This window comes from Mauremys mutica, chromosome 7, assembly GCF_020497125.1.
Source record: "Mauremys mutica isolate MM-2020 ecotype Southern chromosome 7, ASM2049712v1, whole genome shotgun sequence".
In the NCBI taxonomy this organism is placed as follows: domain Eukaryota; kingdom Metazoa; phylum Chordata; order Testudines; family Geoemydidae; genus Mauremys; species Mauremys mutica.
The window spans coordinates 33,972,033-33,991,633 of NC_059078.1; the positions used below are offsets into that span (position 1 = coordinate 33,972,033).

Sequence of the window (19,601 nt, forward strand, 5' to 3'; positions counted from 1 at the left end):
CTCACTGACTGCTGTCCTCTACTGGAGTCTCTTCCCTAAGTCCCTGTGGCACAGTGGTCTCGGTGCCAGTCTGCCTGTTACATTCTTGTTCCAATATAAAAATGCTTTAACATTTAAGTAGAAATTCTGTCTTTTGTGCTTCGTAATGTTAGGCTATGTTAAAACAAGCTCAGCTTTGCTTCGATACGTTAAAGATTTTCTAAAATTGGAGAGCAAAAAGGCATCTTGAGAAAGTGACACAGTAGAAGTTCTTATATTTGTGTTACTGTTAATCCATCCTTCATTGGTGCCTCATATCAAAGTTTGGATTTCTGGCCTAAGTTAATGTAAGTGTTTAGATTTCTTTGTCCATTGTTTTTCTCTTCTGTAAAAGGGGACACTAGAAATCCATGAATTCCAGTTACTTACTTGGGCTGCAGGTTTCCCATATACCTAGCTGTATTCTCTAGCTTCTGCGCTTCTATTTAAAAAAAACAAGCAAATATTTCTAACACTCTATTGCAAAAATAACCTTGCCAGTGTAAACAGTACACAATTAAAGCTGAAAGAATTGTATAGAGAAGTATGAACCATCTGCATTTAACCAGGGCTGTCGTTTTTAAGCGTATTAACCTGTTAAAAACTAACTACATCTGCATAAATACCATCATTTTTAACCCTTTCATTGCTGATGGTCTTACCAATAACATCTAGCTCCAGTGTGCTTACTTGGATTTCTGGAAATATGTTATGCCCTGATCTAGCATTAACTTTTAAGGACATTAGACAAGTATAAAAATGCAAATTTTGAATGTCAGTGATACTGATATTCTCTGTTTTTTGGATACTAAGGTTTTTGCTTCTGTCATTAAAAAAGGAGGGTAAAAGTAGTGTTTACAATTAAGTCAACTCAAATGCTATTTCTATAACATAGTCCAACGTTAGTAATTTTTTAATGACGTTTCTTGTGTATCATGCTGATGAAAGTACAATAGTAAATCTAGGACAAGAGAATCTAAAAATAATTCGTTCTCAGTTACCTTCATGCTATCACCTTGTTTAAAAAAAAATCCTTACATATTTTTCAAAATTTCCCTTCAGACTCTCAGTATCTATCTAAACATTATTTCAAATGACTGAAACTGAAGTAGTCACATAAGAGTATTTATTTTTTAATTCATTTATTTTAATAAAGGACTTCTAGACTCCAATTTTAGCTATAATTTCTTTAAACAACCACATCATGAAAATTAGTTTCACAGTATCAGAAAAGGAAGCTCTTTGTGTAATGAAGATTGACAGAGCATATTTTTCCATTCACTAATAACTTTGATTTTATGATTGTAAAGAACAATTTTTGGTTTTGCGTTTATGTGCAGGAGTCCAACCTATTCCTTCTCAAGGAGGGAAACTTGAAATAGCTGGCACTGTCGTCGGCCATTGGGCTGGAAGCAGACGTGGACGTGGCGGTAGAGGGCCATTTCCTCTACAGGTGGTTTCTGTTGGAGGACCAGCAAGAGGGTAAGTGCAAAACCACAGAAACTGTTCTTAACATAATTCAGTGATTTGATACACTAGAGAATCCAGAATGGGGGAATGAGGTGACAGCAGAGGTTGCATAACGTATTATGATTACATTTCTTTCTGACTTGCATGTGGAGTGGACTAGGTAACAGTAATGCCATTACACAGGAGTTCAAGAGCACTTGTATGTTAATTTTAACATGTTTTTTCTCAGTAGGTCAGATAATGGTCCTGTACCAGGATATGACTCAATAGTATTTCAGTTACAAGGTTCCCAGAGATTTATGATCATTATTTGTGTTATAGTTGCATTTAGCAAACTTAATTGGGATTTCAGCTCCATTGTGCTAGGCACTACACAAATAATTTAAACCGCAAAAGTTAACAGGAAATTAATATATTTTGTGTCTATAATGATTTGCAGTCAGGTGTAGCTTCAAAGGAGCAGAGTAAAATAGGTGTATTAATATCTCTCTTATATAATAACTCTTCCCCACCATTTACAAAACAGTATCAAACACCTAGCATATAGGCCACATCTGGCCTCAGCTGATGTGTTTGTGGCCTGTATGACATTATTAGATCATGCAAAATCTAAGCTTTTATTTTTAAAAAAAAGTTTATAGCCCCTCAGGCTTTGAAGGTAGCCCCTCAAATGTGAAGTGAATGTAAATGCAGCCATGTCTTCCTGGGTCTGCGGGTAGCCAGAAACAATGAGTTTGGGAGGCATGATTTCCCCTCCCCCGTTTAATTTAGTTGAGATATAAACTATAAAGCTCAATTCTAACTCTGTAATGTCATTGACTATTTCATTGCTGATCATTTTATTGGCGAGTATAGGGAAGTGGGTGGAATAGGTAGAGAAAGAACTGGAAGTTGCTGCAGGGAGGGAAATGCAGAGGGGAAGACCAGAAGAAATACAGTGACAGACAAAAGGGAGGCAAACAGAAAAGAGGATGGGGAAGGAAGGAAGAAAAATAAAGGGCAGAAATAATAGTACTAAAGGGAGCAGATTTAGATATACATAAAGATGTATTCTGCGCTGCTTCTTTGTACAAACAATCCCATGGGCTTCAGTGGGAGCTGAGCTTTGAAATGAGGACAGTATGTAGATATAAATTTATTTCACAGTAATTGGGACTCCCTCCGACACCTCTTTCCACATGGCTTCCCAAGAACTCAGTTCAGTGTCAGGTATTGACACTTCAGGTATTTTTATGTGGCACGTAGCAAAGTGATGCTGAGTTGACCAGACTCCAGCATAGAGGGTACCACACATCCAGAAAACCTCTTCCTTTATATACAGTTACACATTACATTTACTATACACTGCATCAAGTTTAGAGATTGGCTGGGTTACTTTGTAGGAACTAATGCCTGTACACCATGCTCTGTCCATACACTACTTACTTTTTACCTCATCTTCCATTCCAGGCTTATCTTGTCCATTGTAAATGATTCCTTGGGGGGTTCCCCCTTTTGTTGGCTAGTGGAGGTTTCTGTCTCTTAGTTTATTGACCCATTTACCTCTCTTAGTTATACTCCTGAGGGCATTCTGTGCCAAAAATTATACATTTTTGTGCCAAAAAATTAAAAATTCTGCATACAATATTCTAAATTTTGCAAATTTTATTTGTCAAATAAATGTGGAGGCTCCTGCATGGCACTGGGTAGCACAGGCCACTGGCTGCACAGAAGTAGGAGATGTCTCCCTCCCCCCCTCCCCCGGACACGGATTCAATGGTGAGGCTGCACCCCCAACCCTTGCACGGCGCAAGGACTGGGCCTGCTCCAGAAACACCCCAGGGCCCTGTCCCGCCCCTCCATGCCAGGTGCAGGCAGTCAGGCTCAGCAAGGCATGATCCCAGTGTGGAGGGACTTAATGTGGGGGGATTCAGGTGTGGGTTGAGAAGGTTCTGTTTGGGGCAGTCTGGGTGCGAGCGGCTCAGTAGGGGTTCTGGATGTGGGGGGGATCTGGATGCACAGGGGCTTGTGGAGGGGATCTGGATGCACAGTAATGGGACTCTGCATGGGGGACCAAGTCAAGGTGGTTGGGGCTCAGTGGTGGGGTGGGGGAAGGAATAGAGCTTGGCAGGGGGGTCTTGGGTGTGGGGGATCCAGATGCTAGGGGAGTGGGGCTCAGTGAGGGGTGGATCTTGGTGCGGGTGGCCCATCGGGGTGGTCCAGGTGCATGGGGAGTGGGGCTTATTTGGAGAGTGAGGCTCGGCGGGAGGGTCTGGGTATGAGGGGGTCTGGATGCACGGGTTGGGTGGATGGAGGAGCAGCTCCCCGTACAGGGATCCCTCCCCCTGCAGCTGAGGAGTGATGGATGCAGGAAGTGGTGGGGGGCGGAGTTTGCAGAGATTCCTGCAGCTGGGGGAGAAATCTGGGAGTGGGTCTGACCCGGACATAAATTCTGCACATCGCACTGGCGCAGAATTCCCCCAGGAGTATAGTTAGTACAGATATTCTGTTTCCAGCCTGCTGATCCATTTGCCTCCCTAATCCTGTCTCATGTCAAGCCAGGCCTATAGTCCACTGCTTTTGCTTTTCTTCTTTATATTAGTATTTGTTTTATTTGCATTATATTCCTGTTTTTTGTAAGTTTATTACTCAGCAACATATTAAGACAAGAGTAGTTGTAATTATTTAGACTATTATTAATACTAAAGTATGAACCAGGGAGTGCAAGCTTCCCTTTTATAGTATAGCTTATCAGGGTGTAATTTTACATTATAAGATTGCTCTGCCTTTAAAACATCCTTTTGTAATTTTGACTTTGCTTTTATTTTAATTACATCATAAAAATGAGTACAAAATATAATTTTTTTCATTTATTACCATAGTAATTTTAGATGTGGAACAGAACATAGTCCAATTAAAATAACATTCCCTGTGTCCATACCAGAAGTGGTCCATTTCAGCTGTTGCGCAATACTTGTTATTACCAGCATAGGCAGTTTTTACTTTACCAAAGTCTCAGCATTTCAATTGTACTGTGCAATTTGGAGACTGTTCCCCCAGGGTGAACCCAGATGCTGGCAACTTTCTCTGTAAGATCTTACACCTGCCCATGTAAAGTATCAGAGGGGTAGCCGTGTTAGTCTGGATCTGTAAAAGCAACAAAGAATCCTGTGGCACCTTATAGACTAACAGACGTTTTGCAGCATGAGCTTTCGTGGGTGAATACCCACCTTGCATCTGAAGAAGTGGGTATTCACCCACGAAAGCTCATGCTGCAAAACGTCTGTTAGTCTATAAGGTGCCACAGGATTCTTTGTTGCTTCTGCCCATGTAAGTGTCCCCCAGTGCAAACAGCCCTGCACATTTGGGGCTTTTTAGAGCTTGCATTGCCTTGCAGCAGTATTTGAGGAGGACAAATATTGTGTGGATTGAAATGCTTTTACATTTACCTTTATGGTATTGGACCCTTGTTAATTTTTTACCCTGCACCTTCTGGCGTTACCTTTTCTGCATTAAATATATAACTTTGGTGGTGATAAGAAAGCAAGTTTTCTTGCTCCATATCACAAAAGGCTGCTTTTACTTTGTATATCATGTATTTTTTACGTTACACACATTTTTAGAACACATTGACTTAATTTCATACTTAATAGTTAAATCCTTTTAGTGCCATTTCCCTTACTGTTAGGTAGTGACCCTTACAGTAAGGGATATCTTCTTAATTTACTCCAGATGTATGGATTTGGGGTTTATTTCAGTCTTGTCGCTGAGGTTACTTTACCTGTTCCAGACAAGAGTCATCCAAGTCACGGCACCACTATATGTTGGAATTTCATCTGAGACTTCTTTCCACTTGGCTTCCCAAGAATGCCATTTGATTCCAGATTTTGTCACTTAGATATTTTTATTTGTCATGCAGCAAGGCAATACTGAGTTGAAGAGACTCAGGCATATGGAGTAGGTATACGGCATACTACACATCCAAAGTTACACAGAAAACATCTTCCTTTATATATATTTTTACTTTATATTGCATTTACTATACACTGCATCACATGTCTTGGGATTGGCTTCGTTACTTCGTAGGAACCAATCCCTATACACCATCCTCTGATCACGCACTGTCCATGTACAATTTACTTTTCCCCTCATCTTACGTTCCAGGCTTATCTTGTCTATGTTAAATGGTTCCCTGTGTGTTTCCCCTTTTCTTGGCTAGTGCAGGCATTAATGGGCATTAATTAAAAGGGGAATCCGTCCCTATCTGTAGAATGAGTTCAGTATCCCGATGTAAGCTAAATGTGGTACTTCTGACTACAACACGGTTTGTGGAAGAGTTCTGGTGATGTATATTGCCACAGTCAAGGGGGAGGAGGTCCAAAAACAGAATATCCATGCATATGATATGTAGCGGCTAGGGCATTACCATTAGTTCTTTGAAGGCACCCTCGCATAGACGAGCAGATGCACAGTGGGTAAGTGATTCACTTCACTCATTTGCATTGGAGAGGAGCCCTTCTATTTTCTGGGTACTAGAAGAAGCAAATGCACAATCACTAGCACCCAGACACCTATAATCAGGATGCTAAACCAGTGGTTCTCAAACTTTTGTACTGGTGACCTCTTTCACATAGCAAGCCTCTGAGTGCGACCCCCCCCCCCCTTTGTAAATTTAAAAACACTTTTTTATATATTTAACACAGTTATAAATGCTGGAGGCAAAGCGGGGTTTAGGGTGGAGGCTGACAGCTCGTGACCCCCCGTATAATAACCTCACGACCCCCTGAGGGGTCCCGACCCCCAGTTTGAGAACCCCTGTGCTAAACTGACATCCTTAATAGGGATCTCACTGTGTCTGGGGGAGCAGTCACATTGCTGCAAGGATCTAATCATTTCCAGCAATACCTAGATGGAAAAGAGATGTGGAGACACTCTCTGGTAGTAGCTTGCTAGGGGGAAGATGAACTAAAGATGCTATGTTTGGGTAGGGAGTTTATTTTGGGAGACTTGTTACCACCTCCAAAAGCTGAAATTCTTTGCAATGTCAAACCTGCTCTCCTGCAGCCAAATCATAATGGAAGCTCACCTCTCTGTATCTGGAGCTACTAAAAATGGATCATTAGGGGGAGGGATAGCTCAGTGGTTTGAGCATTGGCCTGCTAAACCCAGGGTTGTGAGTTCAATCCTTGAGGGGGCCATTTGGGGATTGGTCCTGCTTTGAGCAGGGGGTTGGACTAGATGATCTCTTGAGGTCCCTTCCAACCCTAATAATCTATGATTCTATGATTTAGAGGGGAAAATGCCATTGACCGGAAAGTGGCAGTCCCCATAAAGGGCTGACAGGAAATACACCCTTGTGTCAGAGTTCTCTCAAAACAGGTGTTTGAATGATTGAGGACTTCATCTGTGGACTTGATTTGCTACCAAAGAGCAAAATTTACTCTGCACTGAAGACGGGGACACCATTGTCCATGCTTTGTCACTTAATCCAGCTCACTTTCTCATCTCTGTTCTCTTAACAGAGGGCAGATCACATCCAGGCTTACCTTCATTGTTCTCTCTTGACTCCATGCAACTTAATTCTCAAATGGCTTCTCTATGCAATCCACTGATTTTCAGTCTTCTCCATACCGTTAAGTGTGACCAGTGCACTTCCTTTAACTTTGATCCATCATTATCCAATGAGATGTGAAATCTGAATTGCAAAAACCTATTTTTCAACTATCTAGAGGGCATTGTCACTTCATCCTAAATATAATTAGGAAATGGGATGGGTCTGTCTTGTTTTCTTTGTAAATTGATTGAAAAATGCATACCAGTTTAAAATAAGAGTGGTCAGATGTGTAAAGTATTCATTTCCTCTTTTGGTTTCCTTCTAATTCCATTATTTATTACTTATTATTGCATTGTGGGTGTGCATACAGAGACTGGGGTTGGCACTTGAGATGATCTAATCTAAATTAGACAAAATACAGCAAAGATGACAACAAATTGTAGGAGTAGAATAAGTGGAAACATTGGACTGGAACTTGGCTCCTCCTTTGACTGCTTTGTCCCACTCTGGCAGCACAAAGCAGCCTTAAAGCTAGCAAAATCAGCTACTTGGAGACTCTCCTGGCATAGGGGCATCCTCAGGTTGTGTAGAGCCAGCTATGCAGAAAAGGAGGCATGGATGGCAAGCTACAGAAATCACCAGTTGCTGGAATGACTCAGTGGGGGCTGGTGCAGCCAGCTGAGCATAGAACAGCCCTGACTGAGGCCTGGTCTACACTACGGGGAGGGGTCGAACTAAGGTACGCGACTTCAGCTACGCGAATAGCGTAGCTGAAGTCGAACTACCTTAGTTCGAATTTCCTACCTGTCCAGACGCCGCGGGATCAAACTCCGCGGCTCCCCCGTCGACTCCGTCACCGCCGTTCGCGGTGGTGGAGTTCCGGAGTCGACGGGAGCGCGTTCGGAGTTCGAACTATCGCGTCTAGATTAGACGCGATAGTTGGAACTCCGAGAAGTCGAACTCTCCGCGTCAACCCGGCGGGTAAGTATGGACCTACCCTGAGACTGCTCTAACCTCCTAGGGAGGTTGTGGAAGCTCCTTCGCTGGGGGGTTTCTAAAGGAGGCTTGGATAGCCACCTGTCTTAAATGGGTTAAACCCAACAAATGCTGCATCTTGGCAGGGGGTTAGACAAGATGACCCTTGTGGTCCCTTCTAACCCTATAGTACTTTGATTCTAAGTTGCTCCTGATCATCCCCTGACTGTCTTATTTCTCATTCCTCTTCTGGACTAGGCCTAAGGTTCTGGCCCATTGGTTTTGATATACATACTTGGAGTAAAGTCAGGAGCAGCCTGTTGCTGTTAGATTCCAATACTGACAATGAAAGCTAATTTATAAGTGGAAGAAAAAAAGCTCCTGACATCGTGGTAGAGTACATTAAGGTTTTTTTATGTAAGTGCTTACTGTAAAGCATACATTTGGGGTATAGGTGGGTCTTCCACCCCTGGAACCTGGGTTCAAAATTTGTAATGAAGGGCAAATTAAAATCTGTGTGGATCTCATCTAATCCTCATTTAGATAACTTGAAACCCTGCTATATGATTTGGTGTGACTGGAGCTCTGCTCAAGAGTGTCCTAAAACTATAAATCATAATTAAGAGAGTGTAGCAGAACTGTGTTGATAAGCTTGTACAGTGTCTGCCTGGACTAGGCATGGTTCAAGCGGCTCCGTCCCTTTCATAAGCACTTAAATCACTGACCAACTTTAATATTGCAGCAGCTTTTCATTGTTGAATTATATTTTTTTGTGAATTCTCCTGAGTTGCACATTGTGGGTGGAAAGTATTTTATTCAGTGGAAAGAATGGTCTTATGAATATAAATAAATAGTTCAGAATGGCTGTCTTTTGCCAGGCTTTTAGTATATATGCTAGCCACTGATGGAAAATTGGTATGTATTTTAAAGGAATTTTAAGGGTAACTTGATAGGAATTTCCATAGAGTTTGAAAGTACTTCTCCATTGCTTGTTTTGAAGTGAAATTGTGAAATAGCCATTTTATTGCTAGGAAAACAAGATTTTTAGATGCAGCAATCATAGACTTTACACTCTCACAAGTAATACAATCTTAAAACGCCGAATGATTAATCAGGTTGTTTCTTGGGATGGGGAGGGAGTGAAACTTTTCTATAATAATTAGATGGCATTAGCAAAAAAAAACCCTTTATTCTATTTAGTTTAAGGTATTTTTAAACAAAGTTTAAATGCATTTGTTGTTTGTTTTTCTTTAATACACATAGGCGTCCTAGAGGAGTTATTTCCACTCCAGTGATAAGAACATTTGGAAGAGGTGGAAGGTACTATGGGAGAGGTTATAAAAACCAGGGAGCAATTCAGGTAATAAAGTGGTGTGATTTACTTCCATAACTCTGGTTTACAGGCTAGTGTGGTCACAGGCTCCCTAGGCCAGCAGGAGTTGCTGATGACAGCTCTTGGGAGAAGGGCAGGATAGAGTGCTTCTTGTACAGTAACTCCTCATTAAAGTCGTTCTGGTTAACTTGCTGATCAATTAGGGAACATACTCATTTAAAGTTGTGGAATGCTTCCTGTCGTTTGGCAGCCGCCTGCTTTGTCCACTGCTTGCAGGAAGAGCAGCCCCCGTTGCAGCTAGCTGGTGGGGGCTTGTAGCCAGGGTGGACCGGCAGCCCCTCTATCAGCTCCTCACTCCCCTAAGTTCCCTGTGCTGCAGCCGCCCAGCAGGCTATCAATCAGCAGTTCAGCTGTCCCTCCCCCAACTGCCATGTGCTGCTCCTGCCCTCTGCCTTGGAGCTGTTTGCTGTGCAGGGGAGGGGTGAAAGGGGGGGGGGGGGGGCTAATGTCAGGCTGTCCCCCTCCCCCTTGCTCCTGCACCCCACTTACCCCTTCTCCATATAGAGCAGGGAGGGGATATGGATAGAGAGAGACAGAGAGAGCTTGGGGCAGCAGCTGCTGTCTTAACTTCCTGATCCACTTAAAAAGACAATGCACTTAAGAGTGGGTCAGCTTAAAAGGGCAGTGTGCATCTCTCTCTCTCTCCCACACACAAGGTGTGTGTCTGTCTTTGTCTGCTATGCTTTCTCCCCTCTCCTCCATTCCTGCTGCCTTGTAGAGTGAGAGGCTACATTAACAACAATGTGTTAACCCTTGAGGACTCAGCCCGAGTGCTAGTTCATTCCCTGGGAAATATTCCACCCTCTAACTTCACCACCTCAACCAAGCTTCACAATCATCATAGCTGTGATCAGTATTAAATTGTTTGTTTAAAACTTATACTGTCTGTATATCTATATAATATTTAGTTTTTTGTCTGGTGAAAAAAAATTTCCCTGGAACCTAACCCCTCCCCCCCCCTTTACATTAATTCTTATGGGGAAATTGGATTCACTTAACATCGGTTTGCTTAAAGTCACATTTTTCAGGAACATAACTACAACTTTAAGCGAGGAGTTACTGTAGTTACCATGGTGTATATACTGGTTACTGAAACAATAAGCCATATGGACAGTGATGACAGTTCTCCCAGTGTTGTTCCATCTCATTCAGAAGCAAGCTTTGGTTATCTGATTAGAGGAGAAAAATGCACCCTGCTATGAAGAATATGCCTAGGCCCCATGTGGACAATCCTGATCAGCTGAAGGGGAGGGATATGGGACCTTAACTGAAATCGGTGAGCAAACACTGAGGAGAACTATGAAGTTGAAACAAATTGGCATTTTATATTCTCCACGGCCAACTCCCCCAGTTTTTGTTCACTTTCATTCTGGTCCCCCAATTCCTTTAAAAAAAATAAAATAAAAAAATACACCAAACCAAAAGGTAATGCTAGAATTCTACCTCTAGAGTACTCACTGTAAATACTAATAGGAAATTGTGGAACAGCCTCTGTCCCATGTGAGCACACAGTCCCATCTTTTGGTAGTGGTACAAAGAGTCCATAAATCATAGCTTCTACCTTTTCCATGGTTCTTTGAAACCATGTAACTGAAGCAAATTGGTGTTACACATATAATGCCAATTTGTTTCAGCTTCACATTTCCCCCCCGTTTTGCTCAGTCTTTCATTCCAGCTGCTCAGCACTTTTGCAAGTTAAAAGAGTCCCAGGGGAGATGGATTAGTGGGCAGCTAGTAGACGAGGTGGACAAAAGTACATGATAAATGTATCATGTTGCTCTGCATTGTGTCACATGGATAGTAGCAGATAGGAGTTGGGGTGGGGTGCTAACAGTTAGAGGAGTGCTCTCTTGTGAGAGATGAGGGAAATCTTAATTTCAAGTAAAACTCTTTTCAAGTTTTCTAGATACAAAAATTCAAGCTTGTTCTATTTACTTCTTTGTAGTTATTGCAACCTATTTTCCTTGTCAATGTTTGTGGAAATTGATCTAAATTTCTGTGTGTGTGTGTGTGTGACATCTGGTGTTAATTTCTGTATTTTTAAAGCTTTAATTCTCATTCCCAGCACCCCAATGTAAAGTATTCTGCTGGGATTCTGTACTGAATTTACAGGCCTGGAAACAGAGGGCCTCTGTTTACCCATAGAACCAATATAGTATGTGCACAGCAGTCCAAGTTTGCTAGTGTCATAAGTCTCTTTCCCAGGGAATACTTTTGAGATTGAGAGAGTAGACCAGTCTTCATGGTATGTCAGTCTTTGGGTATCAGACAGCACTTAAAAGCAAGGAAAAGGCTATTGTAAGGAAATTAATATTGTAAATCTTCCACTACCGATATAGGGCCAGATTTTGATACCCTTCCTTATAATTAATCCTGTTTATTATGGTAGTGTGTAAGGGCCAACCAAGAATGGGGCCACATTGTGCTAGACACCACACAAATACTGTAGTAGGTGGTCCCCACCCCAAAGACTTCACAGTCTAAGTATACAAGACAGACACAAGGTGGGGAAAGAGGTAGAACACACAAGCAGAATGAACAATGTGATGGCTGCAAATGTCATGTTAGTTCCAGTTATTTTTTTGAAGGGTGGGTATAGTTAGGAGGGGTTCAGCTAAATGAAAAGAAAAAGATAGGAACAGGGCTGGGGAGCGGAGGGTACGAGGGGCAGGTGTGCAGTGAAGCTGAGATGTGAAGGCTGAGAAAGGAGGGGGAAGGTTGGAGCAAACAGCCAGTCAGCACAAAGCAGAACAAGTACCCACAATATGTAGCATCTTACCCCTCAAAGAGTTCCAATGACTTCATTGAGACAACTTGTAAAGTAAGGTGCTACTCAGCAGGAGTGGACGGGACAAGTTGCTGGTCTTTAATTAATACATTCTTAAGAAGTATAAAGAAATATACATTTTGTCCCAGGATAACACCCTTAACTCTGACTTGAAATAAATGCTGTGCTTTCTTAGTGGTTTCAAAATAGCAACACAGCAAAAAACAACCTGAATAGGACATCTAAAAAGAATGTGACCACTGGTGACACAATATTGATCAGCCTCAAATGCAAGGCTACATAACATACATAATTTCACTTCGTATTGATATTATACACTTTCCTAGCAAGCCACCTATGCAACACTAATATTAAGGGACAGCAATTTGACTATTTTACCAAAACCAAAAAAAACCCCAGCAATTCAGAAATACCTTAACTAATATTTCCCATAGTTACAGTTAAGATTGTTGTTGTGAAATTGGGGGCTGTGTAAGATTTACACCATGTCCTTAATGTATTCATTTATTTGCTTTTTTGCTTTAATCTACTTCTGTATCTGAGGCCACTGGGGAGAACAGCTAGTGTGCTTTAGCAAGGTCCACATGGACACTTAGTGCCTGGCAAGCTTGTGCGGGGTAGATTTACACTCTATTTTGCCACAAACTGGAGCATGTTCATGTAGAAAAGCCCTATGTGTTTTGTGATGTCATTTAGCAACTAAATTAAAAAAAAACCCTGAAGTTTTATTGTGTTGTGTTTTGGAATTGTATGGTTTATTATTGCCGCTAATGAAAAGTTAAATGTAGTTTTAATTCTCAAGCCCTATAAGTCTACATTTTCAATATTAGCTTTATGGCTTTATTTCATCTGTAGTACGTTTTCTGAGTATTTATTGTGCATTTTGTATATAAGTCACTTTCATGGGCGCTCTTACATATGCACAGTATATGGTATTACATGACACTACTCGTACCTTTGTTAAAAAATGTTTTATATTGTATTTGAGAAGTAGTATGTGATCATATCATTAGACTACATTGCGTGCAAATGAGGACACAGTTAATGTTGTGTGCTGAATCTTAATTTTGGCATTTCCTGACTCTTGTTTACTTAATTATACAGTTTAAACTAGGGGTAGGCAACTTAGGGCATGCGTGCCGAAGGCGGCACGTGAGCTGATTTTCAGTGGCACTCACACTGCCTGGGTCCTGGCCACGTCCGGGGGGTGGGGGGGCTCTGCATTTTAATTTAATTTTAAATGAAGCTTCTTAAACATTTTTAAAACCTTATTTACTTTACATACAACAATAGTTTAGTTATATATTATAGACTTATAGAAAGAGACCTTCTAAAAACATTAAAATGTATTACTGGCACTCGAAACCTTAAATTAGAATGAATAAATGAAGACTCGGCACACCACTTCTGAAAGGTTGCCGACCCCTGGTCTAAACAGTGTAATTATTTCACCTGGTGCAAAGTGCAACTTCCCACGGGCATGTCAGAAAACTGGGCTGAGCTAAAAGGTGTTCACATTAATTTTCCTTTAAGGACTGAAATTCTTTGAATTGTGGTAATCATAATTATGGTAGCCAGCTCTGTCATTTTTGGCTCTTGGTCATAAAAAGCCAATTCTGTAACTAGTTAATTAAAAAAAAAAAAAGTTGGTTTCTTTACTGCATAAACCAGGGGAAGCCCAGATATGTTGTCTCTGTTATTCCCCAAAGATGAAATTGGCATTAGATGCTTTGTTTGACCTTGTGCACCCCTTCCACAGTGAGGTAAATTTTCCATGTCTGTAGATTGAAATATTTAGTCTTTAAATCCATGCTAATCTGGGAATTTAGTATGGTATGCCAACTCTTGTTACAACAGTAGATTGTGTTTGGAATATTTCAAGTTAACCTGTAATACTTCTGTCTGTGTCCTACAGCACACTATCGGAAGTGGTGTCAAGATAATCAGTTACAAATGTACAATGGTAGCTTCTTTAATAATGTATTTTCTTTTTTTAAAATAGGGCAAACCTCCTTATGCTGCTTCAGCAGAAGAAGTGGCCAAAGAACTTAAGTCAAAATCAGAGGAATCTAAATCCTCAATTGTGTCTTCAGATGGATCCCTGGCTGAAAATGGAGTAGTGAATGAGGAGAAGCCAGCTTCCCAGATGAATGGGAATACGGGAGACGTCAGGGGTTCCAACCAGTCTGAAAGTGCCTTGAGTAATGACTCTAAAATGTGCAATACAAATCCTCACTTAAATGCACTAAATGCAGACAGTGTTTGCCATAAAGATGATACTCTTGAGGCTGCTGTCTTAAAAAAAGAAGAGTAAACTTATTTTTTATAGAGGGTGAAGGATGTTGGGAAGGGTCAGGATTAGGAATATCTGGAAAGAAAGAGAGCCTACAGTTACGTACATTTTTTCCTTTCCGTAAGAGAAAAATGAGGACTTTGGAAATTCGGATCCCTCTTTGATGTCAGAGATTTAAACAACACATTTTTAGTTTTAACCAGTTGTAGTCAAAATGCTACAATAAAACAAAAAAGAAAGAGAATGAAGAGCATTTGACTCCCGCACTTAAAATGAAGTATACATAAAGTTTAAACTGGTTATGACAAAAGCTTGTAGTTTTGTTTCTTGAAATATAAGGAAAACAAATTTTGGCAGTCTTTAAGTATATATAGCTTAAAATATAATTTTTAGTACTTGGCACCATATGTATGCCATTATATTTGATTTTGCATTACTGTGTCACAATAAAGCTTTCTTTAAGGCTTTGATTTCATGATTATGGGGGTAAAAAGGCACAACCACAGTTTTTCTTTCTTAAATTTCATCACCGTTGATGTGGTTCTTTTGTGTTAAAATGTGCAAACTATCGAAACTAAAAATTATAGAGTAATATTGCAGTTCTGCTGATTTTAAATATACATCATACATACTTTACAAGGAAGTTAAATGGAGATAAACTTGAAATCATAGAAGATACAAATGACCTTTCAAAATAAACACAATGTGTTCTGAAACTTTTTGTGACTAATACCATGCATCCGTGATCAATGAACTATGTGGTTTTGAATCAGACGTAGACCATTAGTACTACTATTTGAGCTAAACTTCTGCATGGTTCATGATTTTTAAAGTGTGTAGTTAATATTATGCATGTTATTGTCCTCTTTCTTCCATTCTTACAAGTACTGTGCCCATTTGCAAAACAAAAAGCTAATAATCAGTAATAGTCCTATAAAAGATGTTAACTATGTTTAGTCATTGACTGATCTTGCTCTAACCTTAAAATTTTGTGATTATTGACCTCTGTTGCATTTATTCTAAAACTTAAAAAAAAAAAATTATCTAGCCGTTTTTTGAATATCAACGTTACCCTGGTGTACTCATTGCTGTATGCATTATTGTTCTCTGTTGCTGTTTTATGCCTTCATATTAGCAAATATGAAATTCTGTGAAAAACAAAAAAAACAAAAAAAGCTTTGATCTTCAAAAAATACCCCCTTCTGTAGCAGGAAACAAATGGCTTGTTCTTGAGAACTTTCCCATCAAGAATTTAGTATAAGCAAATATACCTGTATCATTTTGATGTTTTTGTTAGTGTTTCCAAACTTAATGTACTTCAAAATCAGAATCATTTCTTTATATTCGTTTTCATATAATTCTCCTGATGCTCTTCATCACACATTAGTGATCAGAAATGAGGTGTAATTCCCCATTCCCTGCCCGCAAGAGCTAAGTAGGTATCTTAATGTAAGTTGAAGGGAGTTCTGCCCCAACTCATGGATTGTGCAAGAATGAACTACTGTTGGGTTTGATTGGTTGTAGATGGATTGTGGTGTGGTGTATTTGAAGGCTATTGAATGCAACTTACAATGCTTAATAAAAATCTTTATTCTTTTAGTATAAAATAATGTATGCCTTTTTTATTGTCATATAGACCTTTAATTAAACATATTGTGAATAAGTTGACATGATCTCCTACTAGCAGGTAGAGACAGGAAGCAAAGCATTTTGTCATCATCCTTATGTAGGGGGATGTCGCCCTTGATGAGAACAATGCTCAGTCCTAATTGTTTTGTTGAACAATGCAGATTTTATGACTTGGTTAGTAAGTTGCAAGTGTTCAACTTAACTGTTGAAGGCAGCTACAAAAATATAATTGGTCTGAAATTTGAGGGGTGGGGGGAGAGGTATATTTTCTCTGAAATATGACATAAGTTAGTCAGCAAGGCCTCCCATTCAAGGCCCTGCTGACAGAGAGAATTAAAAAATGCAGTAAATAACAAATTGAGAAGCAAAATTATTATTGTTGTGGTTACTTTAGAGAGTGCTGTATTTTTGTATTAGCAAAAATGGATGAAATATTGAAAAGCAGAATTTCAGAAGCTAAGGTGCTAGAATCTTCCCAAGGAGAAGCTTTTTATTCCCAAAAGAAATGGTGCCCTGTGACTTGTTCTGGTTCTCTGCAAATTGAACAAAAAACAAAGAAAAATCAAATTCCATGTGACTTCTCTGGCAAACATAATCCCTTCTCTCAGCCCCCAGAACTGACTTGGGTTCTTTGATCTTCAGGGTGGCTCACTAGCTGTGGTTTTTGCCTTATGGAGAGGCTCATGATGAGTGGCAACAATGTTAGGGTGAAAGCAGTACCCTGGATATTCACCAAGTGCTTGTTAGGGCTTGCCTACACAGGCTCCTCTTGGTTTAGCTTAAACCCCTGGCCAAAGCAACATAAGCTAACCCAAAAAAGGCACCCTAATTCTGGAATAAGAACATCTGCATGGGGTTACACCAGTATAACCATAAATTGACTCCTTAGCTTATACCACTATAACTTTCCAGCACAGACAAACCCTTAGTGGCTGCTGCTTCTCTCCAAAACATATCTATTGTTTTATTGTCTTATATGAGCACCTAGAGGCCCTGATAGAGCATGATACACATTGTAGGTGACAGGCCCTGCCTTGAGGATTTCACAGTCTGAATAGACAACACTTATGCAGGGTGAGAGAAGGGAAGTATTCTCTCAGTTTTAGAGTTGACCATGCCCAGCTTACACACACAGAGGTGTTAAATCCTGTCTTAAAACTAAGGCTGTGTCTACACTATGGACCTTGTAGCGACACAGTTGTACTGCTGCAGCTGCACCGCTGTAAGGGCTTCCGTATAGCTGCTCTATACCTGCAGGAGAGCTCTCTCCTGCCCAGCATAATTAAACCATCCCCAATGAGCGGCGGAGAGTGTCTCCTGCCAACATAGCGCTGTCAGTGAAACTTACGTCAGTCTGAGGTGTGTTGGTTTTTTTCATACCCCTGACTGACAAAAATGTTGCCAGCAGAAGTGCTAGTGTAGACAAAGCCTTAGTGATGTTTTTAAAATGTGTTAATTAAAGCATTTAGCCAACAGTTTTAAAAGTCAGCCATTTTCCTAGTCTAGACAGGGTATATATAAGATGGGGATTGGCAACCTTTGGCACACAACCCGCCAGAGTAAGCCCCCTGGTGGGCCGGGCTGGTTTGTTTACCTGCTGCATCCGCAGGTTCGGATGATCGCGGCTCCCATGCTGCTCCAGGCCAATGGGGGCTGCAGGAAGTGGCGGCCAGCACATCCCTCGGCCCATGCCGCTTCCTACAGTCCCCATTGGCCAGTGGGAGCCGCGAACGGCTAAACCTGCGGACGCGGCATGTAAACAAACCGGGCTGGCCCACCAAGGGGCTTATCCTGGTGGGCCATATGCCAAAGGTTGCCAGTCTCTGATATAAGACCTGGACCTGTATCATAGCCCTATTGTGCTGCATCTGTACCACAGCAAACAACTCTTCCCAGCAGCTCTGCTCTGAGCTCAAGTATTCAGGCTACTGACCATTGGATTTTATTGGCAATCCTCCCTTCGCTGTTGTCCTGTCCCGTATTTCTGCTGGCAGTCCGTATACCCATTGTCCTGTCCCTCCTTATTTCTCTCTGCTGGCAGTCCGTGTGCAGACTAGTTGATGTTGCAATCAGAATACTGCACCCTGGGTCAAGGTGTGGTATCTTAGCCAAAAATATAGGCCACCCTTTGTCTCAGAGTGAAGGGGCTGAAGCCAGTTTCTTGCCATGTGTGGCTGTCATTGGTGAGTACCCAGTCAAGTCCAACAGAGAGCAGAAAACCCCCCAGTGAGAATGTGTTCATGGACAGTAGTAGGACTTGTGGGGTGTGTGGTCAGGCTGGAGTTTTTCTTTCTTCTCCGTGGTGAGATTAGGAAGACCAAGACTGTCCCTGTCCATAAGTAGGAATAGATGTTGTTCTTTAATGTGTGTGTGCTCTGTCTATGTAACCCATCTTGTTTTTATGGGCAACTAAGACATCATTACCCCCCTTCAGAATGGAAGCCAAAGTGAGAGAGTGTCTTCCCTGCACAACAGTGTGATTTATACACAGAGATTTATACATAGAGATAACTGTCCTGAGTTCTCTCCCAATGCACAATCCTAGTGGAGGATAGGTAGATTCTACCTTGAAAGAGCTGGTCGAGGTGAGCCCTGTAATTCCTCCCTGGGGTTGACTTCAACTGACAAAGTTGAGGAAGAAACTACAGATTATATGTTCGTGTAGCTAACTCAATTTTTAAAACGCACCTTTTGATTTGATTTTTTTCAGTAAAGTCAGAGCCCTAACGACTCTTAATTTTCAGGCAATTAACATGTAAAATGAGACAAGGTGCGTGAGGTAATACCTGTTATTAGAACAACTGTGGGTGAAAGAGACAAGCTTTGGCGCTACAGAGAGGTCTTCTTCAGTTCACTTTGTCTTTTTCCCTGACAGAGGTTGGTCCTAATATCCTGGGATCACCATAGCTACAACAAGGCTACTGCTAGCATGTAAAATGTTTCTCTTGGAAGTGTTAAGCTGTAGCAAGTGATGGAGCCTGCCTATAAGAAGCAATAAAGCAACAGGGGTCCTTGAATGATCTGCCTGGAGTGAACTTTGTTGCCTTAGCTGCCCCTCTGCCTTTTTGTTCTTTATTTGTAGAATTAGTTGCTAATCATTTTAACTGCGGTGTTAACTTTCTAATAATGATCTGTTTAGGTTCCAGTTAATGCATTGTTATATCCAATGTTTCATGAGCCAGGTGAATAATTACTGACAATAGGGCAGATTTAGGGCCTTCAGTAAACCTTGTTGTGTACTGAAGGGCTCAGGCTTAAATGGGTGAATTTGGAGGGGTCACAAATTTGTGGAGAGAGCTGATTCTGGAAGGTTAATACTGATACCTACCACTTGTATATTATAGCAATTTTCATCCATAGAGCTCATATAGTACTGTACCTACAAAGGTAAGCTTTATTATTTCCATTTTACAGATGGCAAAACTCAGGGACAGAGACTAAGTGACTTGACATGTGATGCAGCGAGTGAGTGTTAGATCTGTGAGTAGTCTCTCTCCCGCCT

At 41.0% G+C, this 19,601-nt stretch overlaps 1 protein-coding gene across 3 annotated transcripts in view; it reads left to right on the forward strand.

Moving 5' to 3' along the window:
- FAM120A (family with sequence similarity 120A) overlaps positions 1–16,077 on the forward strand; it is a 123,836-nt gene extending 107,759 nt beyond the window's left edge. For 2 of the 3 annotated variants that reach the window (XM_045023216.1, XM_045023213.1), the window contains exons 16-18: positions 1,359–1,500; positions 9,260–9,356; positions 14,180–16,077. In XM_045023216.1, the coding sequence (XP_044879151.1) occupies positions 1,359–1,500; positions 9,260–9,356; positions 14,180–14,491 (551 nt within the window). In that variant the 3' untranslated portion in view covers positions 14,492–16,077. The remainder of the gene's footprint in view (positions 1–1,358; positions 1,501–9,259; positions 9,357–14,179) is intronic. The other variant, XM_045023215.1, reaches the window with a different exon arrangement.
- The last annotated feature ends 3,524 nt before the right edge of the window (positions 16,078–19,601 follow it).